An 18,495-nucleotide genomic window follows, 5' to 3' on the forward strand; every position below is an offset into this window, starting at 1 on the left:
AAAATTAAAAAAAAAAAAAAGGATTAAGCCTTGAATATGTTAGGTAAGATGTGACAGAGATTAAATTAATTATGCCTACAAATTGCGTAACTGAATGACAAAAATGGGAATTCCATAATTTAATAACATATTAGTTTGTATTTTTGTGTACGAATTTTCAACTTGTGTGTTGGAATGGAAAGCCTGGGACCTTAAACTGCTTTTACTTAATTTCAATTTTTGTTTAGGATCCAACTCAATGTTTTTATAATTATTTCAATATGTGAATTTTATTTTGCATGGTATCTATTGAAGAATAAGTTTTGTCTGATTTGATTTCGTCAAGGTAGGAATTAATAAAGTTTCTTTTGGATAAGATATTAGTTATTTAGTTTCATGATAGTATTATTCATTTATTTATTTTATATGCTTTATACCTTCCCAAAAAAGCATTAGTATTGTTGGATCAATCTAAAAGTATTTTTTAATTTTTTAAAAATATTTTATTATATGTTCCATCATATTTAAATCTCAACATGATTTTTTTTTAATTGGGCTGTGGCCTAACTTACTATATATATATATATATTTAAAACAGCCTACCTCAGATAATAATGTCAATAAAATATTTAAATTTCATAAGTATAACAAAGTGACATATTTAAAAATTAAAAAAATAAAAAAATAAAAAAGGTAAAAGAGAAAGAGTGTAAAGTAATTATGGAGTTAAATGTTAAATTAAAGTATAAATTGATAAATGTTTGAGGTGATAATGACATTGGAGATTTTTTGACATTAAATTAAGTACAACTTTATAGTTGTATGGCATTAAGTATAACATTTAGGAACAAGGTTAATTAATCATTTCCACAACATAATGCATGCATCCATCTTCTGAAATTTTTGTTGTGGTGGGCGCAGCCATTTCCTTTCCCCTTTTTTTCTTTTCATAAAGCTTTTTAATTTCAACACAATGATTTACTAATATTTTGTATGGATATATTATGCAAACCAAAGTGCTAACCTTGGGATTTTATTTAATTTAGTTGTGAATATGATTACTTCTTATTCAATTTCATCCTCTCCCCTTCTTTACTTCCAATTCAAACTTGATTATGTACGCTCCCTTTGGTTTAAAATTCATTAGTGCCATAGTCGATGATGAACTATTATGGACGAAACCGATGCAAAAGAAAAAGTGGTTTATATATAGTAGGGTGCTAATCCTTTTCCATCCAACTAGAGGGAAAAAATATTGTGTGGAATGTCTTTCATGTTCGTTATAAAATAAAAGTATGCCAAAAAAGAAGAAGAAGAAGAAATTCTCAATGATTTGCCCTTCAATGATCTGTTGAAAACCCAAAAGAAAACAAATATATCTGAAGAACTTTGGTTAGGGAACAAAAATAAGGGGGTTTCAATGTTTCATCATCATCAACGGATTCGAGACATTAGGCCCCCAATAATAAGGCTTTTTGTCAATGTGGTGGAGCCACTCGGCCCCTGGTTAGGTTAGGGGTCATTGTCCTTTTTAACAGCATTGGTTCATAATAGTGATAACAGTTTTTTAAGATTTGAGGTTGGAGTCTTATGGATATAAAAAAAAAAGTATAAAAAGAATTTTATTTTATTTAAGGGTTTGATTTAATTAAATTTCGAAATGAATCAAGATTTAATATAATTATCATAAGAATTAATATTGAAATGATGAGATGATGGGTTTCTTTAGTAAAGCCGGCTTCCATCCACTATTTGGTGAATTTGACAAAACTGGGTACGTTACAAGGAAATTTTGGGAGTAAGGTCTAAAGTAGTGACTTTGAAAGTTGATTTCAATAGTTTAGAAATGTCAAAATCGTCCACCTCTGTAGTTTCAAATGCCGTTGTCTTCAAACCAAATCATTTAAACAGCCAAGTTTTACTATAAATAATTCCGTTTTGTCCACACTCTTCCTATGCCATAGCGGAAATTTCAGTTTCTTTTGACCACAACAATAGCAATTGGGGATCAAACTTAGCCCTTATGTCAATGTCAATATTTTATCCCCTAATCCAATTCGAAGAAGCCAGATCAACAAAACTTACTTCCTATCAGATTTACTTTCCCTTTTTTCCCCTTAACCCTTTTTGAATTTTCTACACAACCAAACAAAGAAAAGATTATTAGATGGTATGGGTGGGAGCTTGCAGTTGTTGGGTTTGTGATTGTGAATAAAGGAAAGATTTTGCACCACTTCATTTGTCATTGAGGAATCTAGGGTTTGTATTTATTTGTTAGGGTTCCTTGTTTGCTTGTGGCTGCTGGGTAATTTTTTTTTGTAAATGATTATTGCTATTTGAACACTAAGGTTTTTTTTTTTTTAAATTTACCCGGGTTTGATATTGACCTAAACTATCCTATCTTGAAGTTACAGTGATTTTAACATAATTAATTATTACAAGTACCAAATTAATTAATTAAAATAAATTCAGAAAAAAAAACAACGCATTTACTTATAACTTAAATTTTCAAAGTTTTCTGAATCTCAAATAATGACGTATTAACCACTGAAGTGGATTAATTTATTGATAATGTTCCAATTTATTGTTGAATGATGTGAGGTTGAGACGGTGGAAATAAACAGGGGGTGGCTATGGGACCCTAATTGACTCCACAAGGCTACCCCTACTGCCTACCATCATCAAGTTGCCCACAAAAAAAAAAAGGAGAAATGGAATTTGACATCTACCCTTTCTCTTGTAACCAACTAAGATCAAATTTATGATAAAAGCACAACCTTAAAAAACACTAATAAATATTGGTTCATAATATTTGCATTAAAAGAAAAAGCATGAAGAATATGTCATCACCATAGCCCAAATAGGTAGCAACCAAGCAGTAATTAGTTTGCCCAGAAAAACAGAGGTTGTGAGTAGTCACAAAACTAATAATTTCACCAAACATCTTAGATTGACGGAGGTAATTGGATAGAAAGTAGGGAACTTGTCGGCTGAGTGCGAATCTTCAATTTCATTCGGCTCCTCACTCCAATAACTTCATTGTAACCAACATGAACATCGGTATAAAAATATTATGCTACCAAATAATATTTATCCTTTTTTTTAGATTAATAGGATGGATGGCATATACTCTTTGATATGAAAAGATGATTTAATATTTGGTATTTTAAATTTTTATTCTAATTTAGTATATTGGTATTTTTTATTAATTTAGTATTTAAGTTTTTTTATTTAATTTAGTATCTAAACTTATCGAATGTTGTACAAATTATCCTAAAATATTGATGGTTTTTTTTAGGAGAGGACAAAAATAACTAATGTATAATCACATGGGATAGATGAAATAGAATTTAATAGTAAAAATGATAAAAATTTGAAGTTTCCTTCTTTTTGCTAAACATTATGCTCAAATTCTACTTTTTTTTTGTGTTGAAAATATTTTGACTGTTAATGGTAAGAATGACTCAAGAGGAACTGTATGCTTAAAACATGGCATAATCTTCACAAAGTCTTCAATTCTAGAAAAATATCGTCTATTTCAAAGAAAGTTCATGTTAAAATATTGTATTTTTAACTATGCTTAATGAATTGATATTAAAGAAGAAAACAAGAGATTACCTAAAATAAAAAAAATCATAATGTTAAATTTTAAAAAAATACAAATAATTGAACATTTAAAATATAAAAAAAGAAAAATTCAATGTCATTTGTCTCATGTTAGTCATTTATTGATTATTTTTGTTATCTCATAAAAATATTGGAGTATATTGGAGTAATTGTATAACATTCGACAAGTTTATATATCAAGTTGGACAAAAAAAAAGGTTTAAGTATCAAATTAGAAAAAAAATGTTAAGTTCAGATACCAAATGTAATATTAAACTTTAAAAAAATAAAAAATAAGTAGTATATGTAGGGAAAAGTAGAAATTATGTGATGGTGCGGAGATAAATTAAATTGATAATTCAACTTTTAACGAGGGTGAAAAGAAAGTTTATTTAATAAAAAAAAATTGAAGTGTCAACATTTGAAAGGGATTAAAGTTGCATAAGTGTATAAAAGACCGAATTGATAATAATGTTATAGACTGATGATTAGAATGAGAAGATAGTTGTTGATATATGTTAGGTCATTTTTCAGTGTAATCCCACATTCGACCTACAATTATTTGAAATAATTAAAAAGTAATTATTACATGAAAATATGCCAACAATTGCATAATTAATGTTAATTAAGTGGAATTAGTGGTCGTCGGGCTCTGCTCCCTCTCATTCCACATACATACATGCATCCAACTTTCCCATAATTTCATTACCTTCTCATACTTGAATCTTAAGTTTCTGATTGTGAACTAAATTACCTAATTATCCTTTATAAACAATACCAACATTCCAATCTTTCTCTCTAATTTTGCTTTTTAATCCACCTTTGCAACTGTTGTAATCAAATCAATCGTGTCAAAAGATTTCTATTAAATTGGAATTTCTCTAAACTTACCTCTCCTATCCTTACAACTCCAAATTTAATATTTTTATTTACTTATTTGGCTTGTGAGTAAATTTTTATTTTAGAAATATTATATAATTTAATTGTATTTCAATTATTAAATCAAAAGAGTAAGAAAAGTAAATACTTAAATGATTAAATTTGAAATGAGGTGAAAGTATCATTAGACCTAAATATTTGGAATTAAACCTCATGGCTATTAGATGCTAAAATTTGCTGTTTTGTTGGATATTATTATTTTTTGCGTTAGGGCAACCCACCTATGGCCAGAAAGTGGAAGTTACATGGGCTACAGATTTAGTGGACTGAATCCATTTTGATGCAACTGTGGAATCGACTATCGAATATCTGACCCATTTCCATTTGTCCAACGAAAACTGGTTACATTCCTCCTAGCTCCGTTACGCCCAGAAATTGATTCTAAATAACACGTGTCTTCAAACTACAACTTTCCTACAAAAGGCAATCGGTTAGATATCATGGCGGTCATATCATCAGCATCGCTGCTATCCATAGCCTCGCTCTTCCGACCAATCCGAAAATATCCAACACTCCCCGACCTCGTCATAACCGCCACTTCCATCCGCTGCTTATTGTCTTTATCGCAACCAATGGATGACCGGCAACAACCTGAATCGAAAAAGCGCGTGGTGGTCTGCGGGGGAGGCATAATTGGCGTTTGCACGGCTTATTTCCTTGCCAAGAAAGGCGCAGCCGTCACTCTCATTGAAAAATCTTCAGTAGCTTGTGCTGCTTCCGGAAAAGCAGGCGGGTTCCTCGCCCTAGACTGGTGCGACGGTGGTCCTGTCGAGTCACTCGCGCGTGCTAGCTTTAATCTCCACCGTTCACTCTCCGAAGAACTCAACGGCCCTGACTTGTACGGGTATCGGCCCTTGACCAGTCTTAGCATTACAGTAACTGAATCAGGGCCTTCTTCTCCGTCCGGTTCCAAGTCGTCCGGTGACTCTACGATCCCATCATGGGTCGATGGGCCGATACGTGGGCCTAGAACAATCGAGACGACGCAAACGACAGCCCAAGTACATCCTCAATTATTCACAAGAACTCTGTTAAACACAGCCGTCAAGAAATATGGTGTTGAGGTGGTGATTGGGAAACTGGAGCAGCTACATGTTGAGGAATGGCGAGTTGGATCGGTTGTACTCGAAGAGGGACGAGTTATTGAGTCGGACTCGGTCGTTCTATCACTTGGGCCTTAGACTGGAAAGTTTGAGATGTTAGCTTCAATGTTCGGAGTTTCTGGGCTTAAGGCCCATAGTATTGTTTTGGAGCCGAAAGACCCTGGTGCCATAACGCCCCATGCCCTCTTTCTTAGCTTTCATCCGCAGGGCGGCAAAGCCATGGACCCCGAAGTTTACCCTCGCCCAAACGGTAAGTACGACTGTGAATTTTTTTTTTTTAAAATTTGCATAGCAATGTTATGATAGTTGTAGTTATATAAGTAAGCGTGATTTGGAATGGTAGGGGAAGTTTATATATGTGGGATGTCAGCAGAGGAAGAGGTGCCAGATGATCCAGAGCAAATAGTAGGCAACCCAGCATCAATAGCGATGCTAAAGAGAGTGGGTAAAAGTGTTTCGAGCCATCTGAGGGAAGGAGAAGCGCGAGTGAAGGCAGAGCAAGCTTGTTTCTTGCCATGCACCGACGATGGGGTGCCGATAATAGGAGAAGTTCCAGGGATGAAGGGGTGTTATGTTGCCACTGGTCACAGTTGTTGGGGGATACTCAATGGTCCAGCTACAGGTGCTGCTGTGGCTGAGCTTGTTCTTGAGGGACGTGCTACCATTGTTGATCTTAGTCGGTTTAGTCCTGCTAGATTTGTTGGGCGTAGGAGGGTTAAAGTTTAAGTTGTATTTTCAGACACCATTTTTATAAAGCAAGTAAACGACCATGGTGGGATCAGATTTACCTTTATTTGTTTGTAAATTAAGGCAGAGACAAACACTAGTTTGCTCTAAATCGTGGGTGGGATACCCCTCAACTGTGCTTAAGCTTTTCAATTTATCAAATAACACCTCTTATTAGTTTTTGTGAATGATATAACTTTAGAATAGTAGAGGTTTAAATAAGTAAAAATTCACTATGAGATGAGTTTTTATATTTTTATTTTATTTAAAAATTTTGAGTTTTCTATTTAATTTGGCGGTTTTGTAGTTGAAATGTTTTTTTAGCTCTCATATTTACAATTTTTTGATAATTTGAGTTTTATTCTTTAGAAGTATATAATTTTTTTAATAATTTAAATAAAAACATAAAAATTTTAAACATATTTTTTATAAAAATTTAAAATATAAAAATCTCAGAAGTCAGTGTTATCTAAACTAAACTTGATCAGTTAGTCAACCTAATTGGATTGAGAATCAGTTGGGGTATTAATTCGCGAGAGGTAAAAAATTGGTTGGCTCGTAAACTGGTATAAACTAGTTAAATCAATAGTTGAATCGATTTCAAATTAGTTTGACCAATTGATCCCCTATCTAAATCCAAGCAGTTCGAAGCAAATAAATTATTAAAAATAAAAAATAAAAAAATATCAAAAAAATTATAGAATTCGATTTAATTGTATTTTAGCCCAATTAAATTTGTTTGTATTGATCTGCAGGTCAACCAGTTCTTTACCTTTCACAAGATTGATACCCTAGTCGATTCTTGATCTAATTGGTTTGATCCAATTTAGATAACATTGAAATTTGGAATTTTTTAGTTCTTATTTTTTTCAATTTTTAAAAAAAATATATTTTTAAACTTTTATGATTTTTAATTTGAAAAAAAAATAATTTTTGATACTTTTATTTGTATTTTTAATAATTTATTTGTTTTGAACCAATTGGACTGGTCGTTCTGAAAATCAATTTGTCAAACTAGTCTGAAATCGTTTAAACCATTTCTTTAGCTCGATTCAACCAATCCAGGTCAACCTGTTTTTTATCTCTCACTAGACAATACCCTAATCGGTTCCTCATCCATTTGATTCGACTGGCTAGTTGGATTTAGTTTAAATAACATTAAATTTTAGAATTTTTATGCTTTTTAAACCATTTAAATTTTTAATTTTTTAAAGAGATTATTTATTTTTTTATAATTTTCATCTAAAAAATTGTAATTTTTAAATTTATTATATATTTTTATTTAAAATTGATAAAAAAAATACTAGACTTTCACGTGAGAAACTAGACTTTCAACTCCTAGGTCTAAGGTAGAAACTTGGGAAAGTAGTGACTTCAAATGAAACAAGAGTAGACCAAATCCAAATAGGATGCCATACATACCAAAAACAAAATTATGATAGTAAAGTTCCATCACCACCTATCCATATTGGCCTTATATGATGTTAATAATACCACGGGTATATTATGAATAAAAGTATAATCATCAATGTAATTCACAAAGGTTTTTACTTAAGAATATGGATCATGTATAAGAATGTATTATAGAAGATCTCTTTTGTTTCAAAAAATCATATCATTAGAAAAGAACATTGAAAACTCACCTAATGATTGGAAAAATGTTTTAAAAAATAAATTTTTGGTGCAGGCCATTGCATGGCCGACACCCCTGTATTTTTTTCACTTGTATTATATTAGTATCTAAAAAAATTTGGGTTTTTGATTTGTGGTGGCCGACACCACTTTTTGATTTTAAAACAAAAAAAAATGGTCCACTTTTTGATTTTAAAACAAAAAAAATGGTTTTGTTTTTGTGGTGGCCAACACCATTTTTTTATTTAAAAAAAATGGTTTTGGCTTTGTAGTGGCCGACACAACTTTTTTATTTAAAAAAATATTTTTTTTGTTTTAGCATTTATTCCCCTTCACCTCATCCCCTACTCCAAAATAGGTGTTATGCTAACCTAATCTTAAGAAAAAGGAACAAGCTTTATTTGGTAAATTGGATCTCCTCCAAGCTCAAAGTCGCTGACACTCTCTTTCAACACGCAAGTTTTTCCTTCATTTTCATAGTTCTTTTTCTTAATTTCATTTTTAGTGTCAATTTTGAATTTTATTGAATCCAAAATCGATTTAACCGAGCTCAAGATAAATTTGATCGAAAGCCCCAAAAAATCCAAATTCAAATTGAACAGCCATATTAGACCTTAATAATTAATATAATTATATGATATTACTTAAGATAAAAATCAAAGATCAATATTTTGTCCAAAAAAATCAAAGATCAATAAATGATAATTATTTATTTTATGAAAATTTATTCATAAGCATTACATATTCATATTAAAATTTTATTAATATAAAAAAATTAATAAATAATATTTTTTTATGTTAAATTATAAAGTGAAAAAAAAGTAGAAATTAAAATAATGTATTAAAAAATGTAACGCCCCAAAATTTTAAGAATTTAATTGTGAGATTTTATAGTAATTAATTTATGTACCTGGGGTTCTGTGTTTTGCGATTGAATTTAAGGTCTAGAGTTCGAGTTGTATCATTAAAAGTTTTATTTTTGTTTAAATCAACTCATAAGCACGCGTTATCCGCTTAAGTTTGATTCAGTGTGAAATTGTAACAAGAATAAGCCTGCTGGTTCACTAGTTAAGCATTTGTCTGTATTCCGCCTAGCTCTAAGTTCAAATCTTATCGTATACGTTAGGAAAATATTTTTTTTCCAATGCCAGAAATTTGCTTGGAAGTTAGGAAATTAATTAACGATAGTTTCTTCTTCCTTCCTTCCTTTTTTTTGTTCTTTCTTTTTGTTGTTTTTATTTTTTTCATTTTTTTCGTTTTGATTATTTTGTTAACCGGAAGTAGTGAGGGAATACGAGATTAACGGAAGTTCTATTGTTAGTCATTGGTCAGAAGGCTATCGGTAAGTAACTATCAATACTAGCATCTCCGCAATTTTTCCTTCGCTTTGTAAATTGTTTAGAACGGAGCACTTTTGTGAGTTTCTAGAATCTCTTTTTAACGATTGTGGATTTACCTAGCAGGTAAGGCTATTAACAACAAGGAATAGAAACAAGACAATCTCTGTGATTGTTGCTGAAGTTTTGGTAAGTTTGGGATGTCTGAAGGTTTCATGTCGAAACTTTCGACGTAGGTATTAAGTGAGTAATCGGGAAGTTCTATTAATTAATTGGCTAAATTGTGTTACTGAATGCTTGTTTTAGGTTTCGAGAATCTTTAGAGTTGTCTCTTCGAAATCCTTCTAAGTGCATATCAGAAACCTTAGTTTTGTAAGTTTCGGTCGTCGAAAATGGTGGTTGTCGACACCACACGGCTAGGCACACGGGCGTGTAACTAGACCGTATGAGCCACACGGGTGTGTGACAGGCCGTGTGATCGGCCGTGTAACTCACTATTTATTGATTTGGGGCTACACGGGTGGGCACATAAGCGGCTGCCTAAACCGTGTGTGGTCATGTTAGTGCAGGATTCACACAGGCAATGGACACGAGCGTCTAGGCCGTGTAACTCACTGTTTGTAGAACAATACCACACGGCCAGGGATAGGGGCGTGTGCCCAGGCAGTGTAACTCACAGTTTGGGGTATAAAAGCCACACGGGCAAGGATACGGGTGTGTACCTAGGCCATGTGAATCATACGGGCAGGGGCACAGGTGTGTACCCAGGCCGTGTGAATCACACGAGTAATGACACGAACGTGTGTCCAGGCCGTGTAACTCACTGTTTATGCTTTGGAACAATACGGGTAAGATACATAGGCGTATGACCAAGTTGTGTAGCATGTGATTGGGGCCCAAAATTTGTTTTCGAGGGTAGAAATGTTACCTAATACTGATACTGGCTTCTTTAATGTATGAATGATGGAAATTGATGATATTAGAACTATCTGATACTCTAAGATTGATTTGTGAATAACTTAGTTATAAGTACACTATAATGCTTATTCTGTTATTGAGCTATCTTATTGATTGTGAAATGAATTGGAATGAATAAATACATGATACTGGTACTTGTGTTTTGCATTGGCATGGGTTAGGATATTGTGAAGAAGGAAGAAATCTATTTTGAAATCGTGGCTATGCCACCAGGAGTATACATCTGATTTTGGCATTTTTTGGATATTGAATTAGCAGCTAAACCGCGTTTCTGTACACGTGTCAACAAACACTTTGAGGTGTATAGGTTGGTTGGACATTGAATGTCCTTAATGGTGTGTTAGGATGGCCGAAGACGGTGTGTAGCGGGCGAGAATAGGAATATTGCATCTGAATCTGATCAGTATCATATATGAACTGAAATTATATATACGTACACATGTAATTGGTCTGCTCTAAATCTGAACTGAATTTACTTCTATATTGAATTGAATATCTGAATTTGGGACTTCACTATAACGATTGTTAACTAAATATTTTATTTTATGCACTGAGTTTACAACTCACTCTATTATTACTTAGATTTTAGGTGATTCACAGACTTGAATGGGTCAGTGCCATGAGAGCTCGGTCGAACTATTAACTTTCTATAAGCTATTTCAGTAAGAGCCTTGTTAAACTATAGTAGGATGACTATAGCAGATTATGTACTTAACAAATATTTGGGTTGAACTTTATGCAAACCACGGTTTGGTATTATGGTGTCTTACGTGGTACTTGATTTTTACATGTGACTTTCTAAGCTCGGGCTGGACGTCTAGGCCGGGTCTATGATGTTACATTTAGTGGTATCAGAGTCAGGTTTGTCAACACTCAGACTGTGTTTAACGGGTGAGAAAAGTAGTTTTGTGATAATTAGTATCTAAACTAATATAGAAACACTAAAACTTTAATGAACGACCGAGCCTCCAACACTGACCCTGTACGTATTTTTGTTCTATTCTAAAGATTATTATACCTAAACTATATTGGGTAAACAGTTTTAATGTGAACTGGTGAACTCATCCTGCTAGATGTTTGAACTGATCTGTGTACTCTGACATTGTAACTAGATTGCCAAAAATAAGTTTGCGCGGTAGCCGTGAACTTGATATGCGAGGGCGTCGAAGACGCCGAGGAGGAAGAGCTTGAGCAGAGTTATCCTTTATGGGTAGCATGCCCAATCTGAAAACTAGCGAGATTGTTGGTACTCTTACTGCTGAAATAGAGTCTTAGACTTCAACGATTGGGGATGACATACTGTCCCAGGCCATAATTTGGACATTGATGATGGTCGTTAGGACCTATTCAAAATCAGGAGGCTGAGGGTCGGTTACTGAATGACCCTGGTCGAATGGTGCTGAACTATTCAAGAGCATTATAGGAGTCGCTCCTAGTGTTACTGAATATTGGCTCGAGGCTACCAAGCGTATTATGGCAGGCCTTGATTGTACTCCTACTCAAAAGTTGAAGGGTGATGTGTCCTTACTCCGGAACGAAGCATATTAGTGGTGGCTAACCTTTAAGCAAGGTGCTCAGCCTAAACAAGTGAACTTGAACTATTTTAAGAGCGCATTCTAGGGTAAGTATGGGGGGCGAGTTATGTTGAGGTTTTCCGATGTGAGTTTATGAGCCTAGTTCAGGGTGATTGGTCTGTGGCGGAATATGGGGCCGAGTTTCTACGACTGAGTAGGTATGCACGGACTCTAGTAGTGCCTGACTACGATAAGTGCATGAGGTTCGAGGAAGGATTAAGGTATGATCTGCAAGTTCTAATAGCTTTTCAGAAGGAGCGGGTTTTTACGGCTTTAGTTGACAAGGTAAAGATAGTAGAAGAAGTGAAACACACTGAGCGCGAGTGGTATGACCGTGAGAAGGATCAGAATAAGGTTAAGAAGGATTCGGGTCCCTCTGGTTCTGCTCAGCGTCCTAAGAAGCGGACGAGATTTTATAAGCCCCCGAGAGCCGAGACATCAGCTGTAGTGACTGAGATTCAACTGTGTAGTGATTGTGGGCAACGCCAACCGGGTGAGTGTTCAAGAAAATTAAGAGCGTGCCTCTGTTGCGGCTTGATGGAGCATCGAGTTAGGGATTTCCTTGTCGACCTGATTTAGTACCAGCTATGGCACAGACTCTGACCCCCAATCCTGTTTGGTCTCCGAGAGAGATTCAAGAACCATTCAGAGGTCGTGGTACTGGTAGGGGTGGCAATTGACTGAGGAAAGGATAGAGAGCTCCGGTTAGAGGTACAGGTCAGGCTGAGGCTCATTAGCCGGTACTGGTTTATACGGCGAGACGTCGCGAGGAGAGTGATGTTGCTGATGTCATTGTAGGTACTTTCTTTATTCATTCTATTCCATATTATGCTCTCATTGATATTGGCTCTACTCACTTGTACATAGTTAGTGTTGTTTCTACAAATCTGGGTTTAATAGCTGAGAATACTGTTAGAGAGTTTTCTATGATTAGTCATTTGGGTCAATCAATTCGAGTTGATAGAGTATACATGTGAGTACCCCTAGAGCTCCAGGGTATGATATTTCCAGCTGACCTAATGGAATTACCCTTTAATGAGTTTAATTTAATTCTGGGAATGAATTGACTTATTGAGTATCGGGTCAGTCTAGACTGTGCAACCAAAAGGGTTACTCTGAGACCGACTGAGAATGACTAGGTGATCATAATTAGCGAGAATCGAGATTACATTTCTAATTAATCTCCACTCTTGTAGCAGATAAGTTAGTCCGAAAGGGGTGCGAGGCATACATTGCTTATGTATTCGATTCTGATCTTGAAAAGCTTTTATTAGGAGATATTCACATCGTGGGAGAATTTTCGGATGTCTTTCCCAAAGAATTGTCCGGAGTACCTCGGATAGAGAGGTGGAGTTTGGAATTGATCTGTTACCAAGTACTGCTCCAGTGTCCATTGTGCCTTATTGCATAGCACTGAAAGAACTGACCGAATTAAAAGCTCAACTTCAGGAACTCCTTGATAGAGGATTTATTTGACCGACTGTGTCTCTTTTGGGGGCACCGTTATTTTTTTTAAGAAAAAAGACGGGTCGATGAGAATGTACATTGATTATAGACAGTTTAACAAGTTAAAAATCAAGAACAAGTACCCGTTACCGAGGATTGATGACTTGTTTGACCAGTTTCGAGGAACGTCTATCTTTTCTAAAATTAGTCTATGCTCTAGCTACAATCAGCTCAAATTCAAAGAGACTAATGTGTACAAAATTGCCTTCAAGACTCGTTACGGACATTACGAGTTCCTAGTAATTCCCTTCGATTTAACGAATCCCCCGGTGGCATTTATGGATTTAATGAATCAGGTGTTTCAACCATACTTGGATCAATTTGTAGTGTATTCATTGATGATATCTTGATTTACTCTAAAACTGAGACGGAACATGATGATCATCGTCGTATTGCACTTCAGATACGCCAAGAAAAATAGTTGTATGCCAAGCTTAGTAAGTGTGAGTTTTAGTTGTAAGAAGTTGCTTTTCTAGGTCACGTAGTGATGACAAAAGGGATTCAAGTTGATCCTAAAAAAATCAAAGCTGTTGTTGAGTGGAAATAGCCGAAAAATATATTTGAGCTTCGTAGCTTCCTGAGTTTAGCTGGGTACTACTGAAGGTTCGTCAAGGGGTTTTCTCTGATTGCATCCCCTCTGACGAAGCTGCTGCGTAAGAATTCTCTATTCGTATGGTCTAAGGCACAACAGATAATTTCGATAAACTTAAGTCTGTTCTGATACAAGCTCCTGTCCTAGTGCAACTGGAATCGGGTCAGGAGTTTGTGGTATACAATGATGCTTTCCATATCGGGTTAGGATGTGTGCTCATGTAAGATGATAAGGTAGTCGTTTATGTGTCATGGTAGCTTAAGACACACGAAGGTAACTACCCTACGCATGACCTTGAACTGGCTACGGTTGTGTTTGCTCTGAAAATCTAGAGACATTATTTATATGGTGAAATGTGTATTATTTACACCGATCACAAAAGTCTTAAATATTTGTGAACCTAAAAAGAGTTAAATCTTCAGCAGTGTTGAAGGGTTGAATTACTCAAAAATTATGATTGCACGATAGAGTTCTATCCGGGTAAAACTAATGTGGTAGCTGACGCTCTTAGCCATAGAACGATGATTGATCTGAGAAAAATGTTAGCCCGTTTGAGTTTGGTTGAGGATGGAGGACTATTGGTAGAATTACAGGTTAAACCGATTTGGGTGGAACAGATTCGAGCTAAACAATTAAGCGAAGAGTCCTTAGTGCAGCGGTTGCAACGTGTTGGTTCAAACGAAAAATCCGATTTAGCTTGAATAACGATAATGTGTTATGCTTTAAAGGTTAGATTTGTGTACCTAAGATAAGGAACTAAGGCATTCAATTCTACAAGAGGCGCATAACAGTTACTATGCTATGCATCCTGGTGGGAATAAAATGTACCAGGATCTCCGAGAACTCTACTGGTGCCCCGGACTGAAACGGAAGGTATTCGTTTTTGTGTCCCACTGTCTGATGTGTCAAAAGGTTAAGGCGGAACATTAGTTGCCATTCGAATTGCTTCAACCAGTTAAAATTCCTCAGTGAAAGTGAGAGCGGATAACAATAAATTTTGTTATGGGGTTGCCTCTAACCCCCACTAAAAAAGATTTGATTTGGGTCATCATTGATCGATTGACCAAATCAGCCCACTTCATTCCTATCAGAATGGATTACTCCTTACAGAAGTTAGTTAAACTGTAAATCGTTGAAATTGTGAGACTACACGGGATTCCGGTCTCAATCATCTCTGACAGAGATCAACGATTTAGGTCTCAACTTTAGAAAAAACTCCATGGGGCCTTAGGTACCTAACTTTATTTCAGCACTGCGTATCACCCCCAGATTGATGGACAGTTGGAACGAGTTATTCAGGCCCTAAAGGATATGCTTCAGGGTTGTATGATAGACTTCAAGGGTAGTTAGGAGGAGTATCTGTCGTTGGCAGAATTTGCATACAATAACAACTTCCAATCTAGTATTCAAATGACACCTTACGAAGCCTTATACGGTCGTAAGTGCCATACTTCGTTATGTTAGACTGAATTAAGTGAACGCCGGATATTGGGTCCTGAACCAATTTCTGAAACTGAGAACACTGTGAAAGTGATTCGTGGTCATCTGAAAGAAGCCTCTAATAGACAGAAGTCTTATACTGATCTAAAAAGAAAGGATATTGAGTTTTCAGTAGGTGAAAAAATGTTTTTAAAAGTATCACTTTGGAAGAAAGTTTTCTAATTTGGGCACAAGGGTAAGCTGAGCCAGAGGTTCATTGGACCTTACCGTATTCTGAAGCGTGTCAGGCCTGTTGCGTATCAGTTGGAGTTACTGTTAGAATTAGAATGAATTCATGATGTATTTCATGTCTCGATGCTGAGATGGTATAGGTCGAATCCGTCACATGTTGTTACTGTCAACGAGATTGAATTGCGATCGAACTTAACCTTCGAAGAAAAGCCTGTCCAGATCTTTGAATGGGACGTTAAGATGCTGAGGAAGAAAACTATTCCTCTAGTGAAAGTTCTTCGGTGGAACCAAGGTATTAAGGAAGCCACGTGGAAACCAGAAGGATCAATTCAACGGCTATATCTGTATTTGTTCGAATCAGGTAAAATTTCGAGGCCAAAATTTCTTTTAGGGGGAAAGAGTTGAAACACCCTAAAATTTTAAGAATTTAATTGTGAGATTCTACAGTAATTAATTTCTGTATTTGTAGTTCTGTGTTCTGCAATTGAGTTTAAGGTCTGGAGTTCAAGTTGCATCATTAAAAGTTTTATTATTTTTGAAATCAACCCATAAGTACGCATTACTTGCTTAAGTTCGATTCAATGTGAAATTGTGACAAGAATGTGCCTACTTGTTCACAGGTTAAGCATCTGTCTGTATTCTGCCTAGTTCCGAGTTTGAATCCATCGTATACGTTAGGAAAATATTTTTTTCAAATGCCAGAAATTTGCTTGGAAGTTAGGAAATTAATTAACGATAGTTTCTTCTTCTTCCTTCTTTTTTTTTTTAATTTTTGTTCTTTCTTTTTGTCGTTTTTATTTTTTTCTTCTTTTTGTTTTAATTATTTTGTTAACCGAAAGTGACGAGGAAATATGGGATAAATGGAAGTTCTATTGTTAGTCACTAGTTAGAAGGTTGTCGGTAAGTAACTGTCAATGCGAGCATCTCTGCGATTTTTTCCTTCGCTTTGTAAATTGTTTGGAACGAAGCATTTTTGTGAGTTTCAAGAATTTCTTCTTAACGATAGTGGATTTACCTAGCAGGCAAGGCTATTAACAACAAGGAATAGCAACAAGACAATCTCTATGATTGTTGCTAAAGTTTTGGTAAGTTTGGGATCTCTGAAGATTTTGTGTCAAAACTTTCGACGTAGGTATTAAGTGATTGTCGAAACTTTGAGGTGTTTTGGGATGACCGAAGACGGTGTGTAGCGGATGAGAATAAGAATATTACATCTGAATCTGATTAGTATTGTATATGAACTGAAATTGCATATACGTACACATGTAATTGGTCTGCTCTGAGTCTGAATTGAATTTACTCCTGTATTGAATTGTGTAATATCCCGAATTAGGGCCTAATCGAAATAGTGGTTTTGTGACCACAAATTTGAGATAGAAATAATTATTTTATGATTATTTTGAGGTCTATGATATGATTGCATGATTGTGTGAAAATTTCGTGAAGAAATTCTATGCATAAAGTGCTTAATTTGAAGTTAGGGACTAAATTGAATAAGTTGCAAAACTTGCATTCTAGAAGTTTCTAGTATGAAATTGCTTTGAAATATTAATTAGGAGGTATTAAATATAAATTTGACCAATTTCAAAGTTTATGGACAAATATTGGACATGAATGGAATTTTTGGAAAGTTTAGTAGTAAGGGCATTTTGGTCATTTAGGGGTAAAATGAATTAAAATACAAAATTAAAAGCCAATTTTGCTCATCTTCTTCACCATGGATGTGTATACCAAGGGAGACTCCATGGCTAGGGTTTCCAAGCTTCCAAGCTCGATTGTAAGTCCGTTCTAGCCTCGTTTTTAATGATTTTTACGTTTTTGGAGTCCTAGTAACTTGATTTAGCTTATGCTAGCAATAATTCAACATAGGGTTCATATTTGGAAAAATACCCATAGGTGAAATTTGTGTATTTTGGTGTTTTATGATAGAATATGAGGTTTTAAATTATGTTAGACAACTTGTGCTACTCGGTTTTAAGTGAAAACGAGCAAAAGGGCTTAATCGGTAAAAATACCTAATAGTCATAAGTCGATGTTAGAGTGAGAATTTGATGTTTCCATAGAAGGGAAAAATGATCATCATGTCATAAAACATAAGAAAATAGGATGAAGTTTAATTTCCGAACCTTGGGGCAAAAGTGAAAATATGCAAAAGTTTAGGGGTCAAAATGAAAATTTTTAAAAATATGATTTTTGGACCCGTATGAATAGTGTGACTAATTATTAGGCTAAATGTGATATTATAGATGAAGGAAATCGAGATTCGGGCTTAAATCAGGAAAATACAAGGTTATGGACTAAAATGGTAAATTGCTGTTTCTCGATCGAGGTAAGTTCGTATGATAATAATAATGCAATGTTATGTTTGAATTATATTTCTTACTATTATTGCATACATTTTATGATTTAATATATTGGAAAAGTTGATGGAATGGTGTTTATGATGTGGAAATATGACATGAAAGAATGTTACATGAAATGCAAGAAAATGAAGATACATGACAAGTGATATATGAAATATGTGATATATGTTATGTAAATTCTTAAAGCTGATTTGATATTTGAGTTGTGTCTTATTATACTATGAATGGACAATTGGTACTATGGATAGTGAGATCGACACTTCGAGTAAATTCGTACATAAATAATCTATCGATTCTTTTTATGTTATTATATTTTGATATCATATGAAATGTGGTTGCCTATCAAATGGTTATTTGATGTAAATTATGAATTTAAATTGATTACGGATAATTTAGTAAAATGTTGAAAAGTGAGGAATTTCCCGATTGAACCTTCGGAATAAAAACGATACGAATGATCTATTATGAGGTCGCATGTGTAGTACTAAG

At 34.6% G+C, this 18,495-nt stretch overlaps 1 protein-coding gene across 2 annotated transcripts; it reads left to right on the top strand.

The window, feature by feature from the left end:
- The first annotated feature begins 4,804 nt into the window (after window positions 1–4,804).
- LOC107944655 (putative oxidoreductase TDA3) lies at window positions 4,805–6,541 on the top strand. Of its 2 annotated transcripts, none has more exons than XR_005905115.1 (2): window positions 4,805–5,877; window positions 5,971–6,541. XR_005905115.1 is itself a non-coding variant. In XM_041081879.1 (2 exons), exons 1-2 carry the CDS (start codon window positions 5,721–5,723, stop codon window positions 6,351–6,353), a joined length of 540 nt encoding a protein of 179 aa, XP_040937813.1. In that variant the 5' UTR covers window positions 4,870–5,720; the 3' UTR covers window positions 6,354–6,541. The 2 variants fall into 2 exon arrangements, 1 of the variants encoding a protein (XP_040937813.1); XM_041081879.1 differs by having other exon boundaries at window positions 4,870–5,877.
- The last annotated feature ends 11,954 nt before the right edge of the window (window positions 6,542–18,495 follow it).

Source organism: Gossypium hirsutum, chromosome A11 (assembly GCF_007990345.1).
Source record: "Gossypium hirsutum isolate 1008001.06 chromosome A11, Gossypium_hirsutum_v2.1, whole genome shotgun sequence".
In the NCBI taxonomy this organism is placed as follows: domain Eukaryota; kingdom Viridiplantae; phylum Streptophyta; class Magnoliopsida; order Malvales; family Malvaceae; genus Gossypium; species Gossypium hirsutum.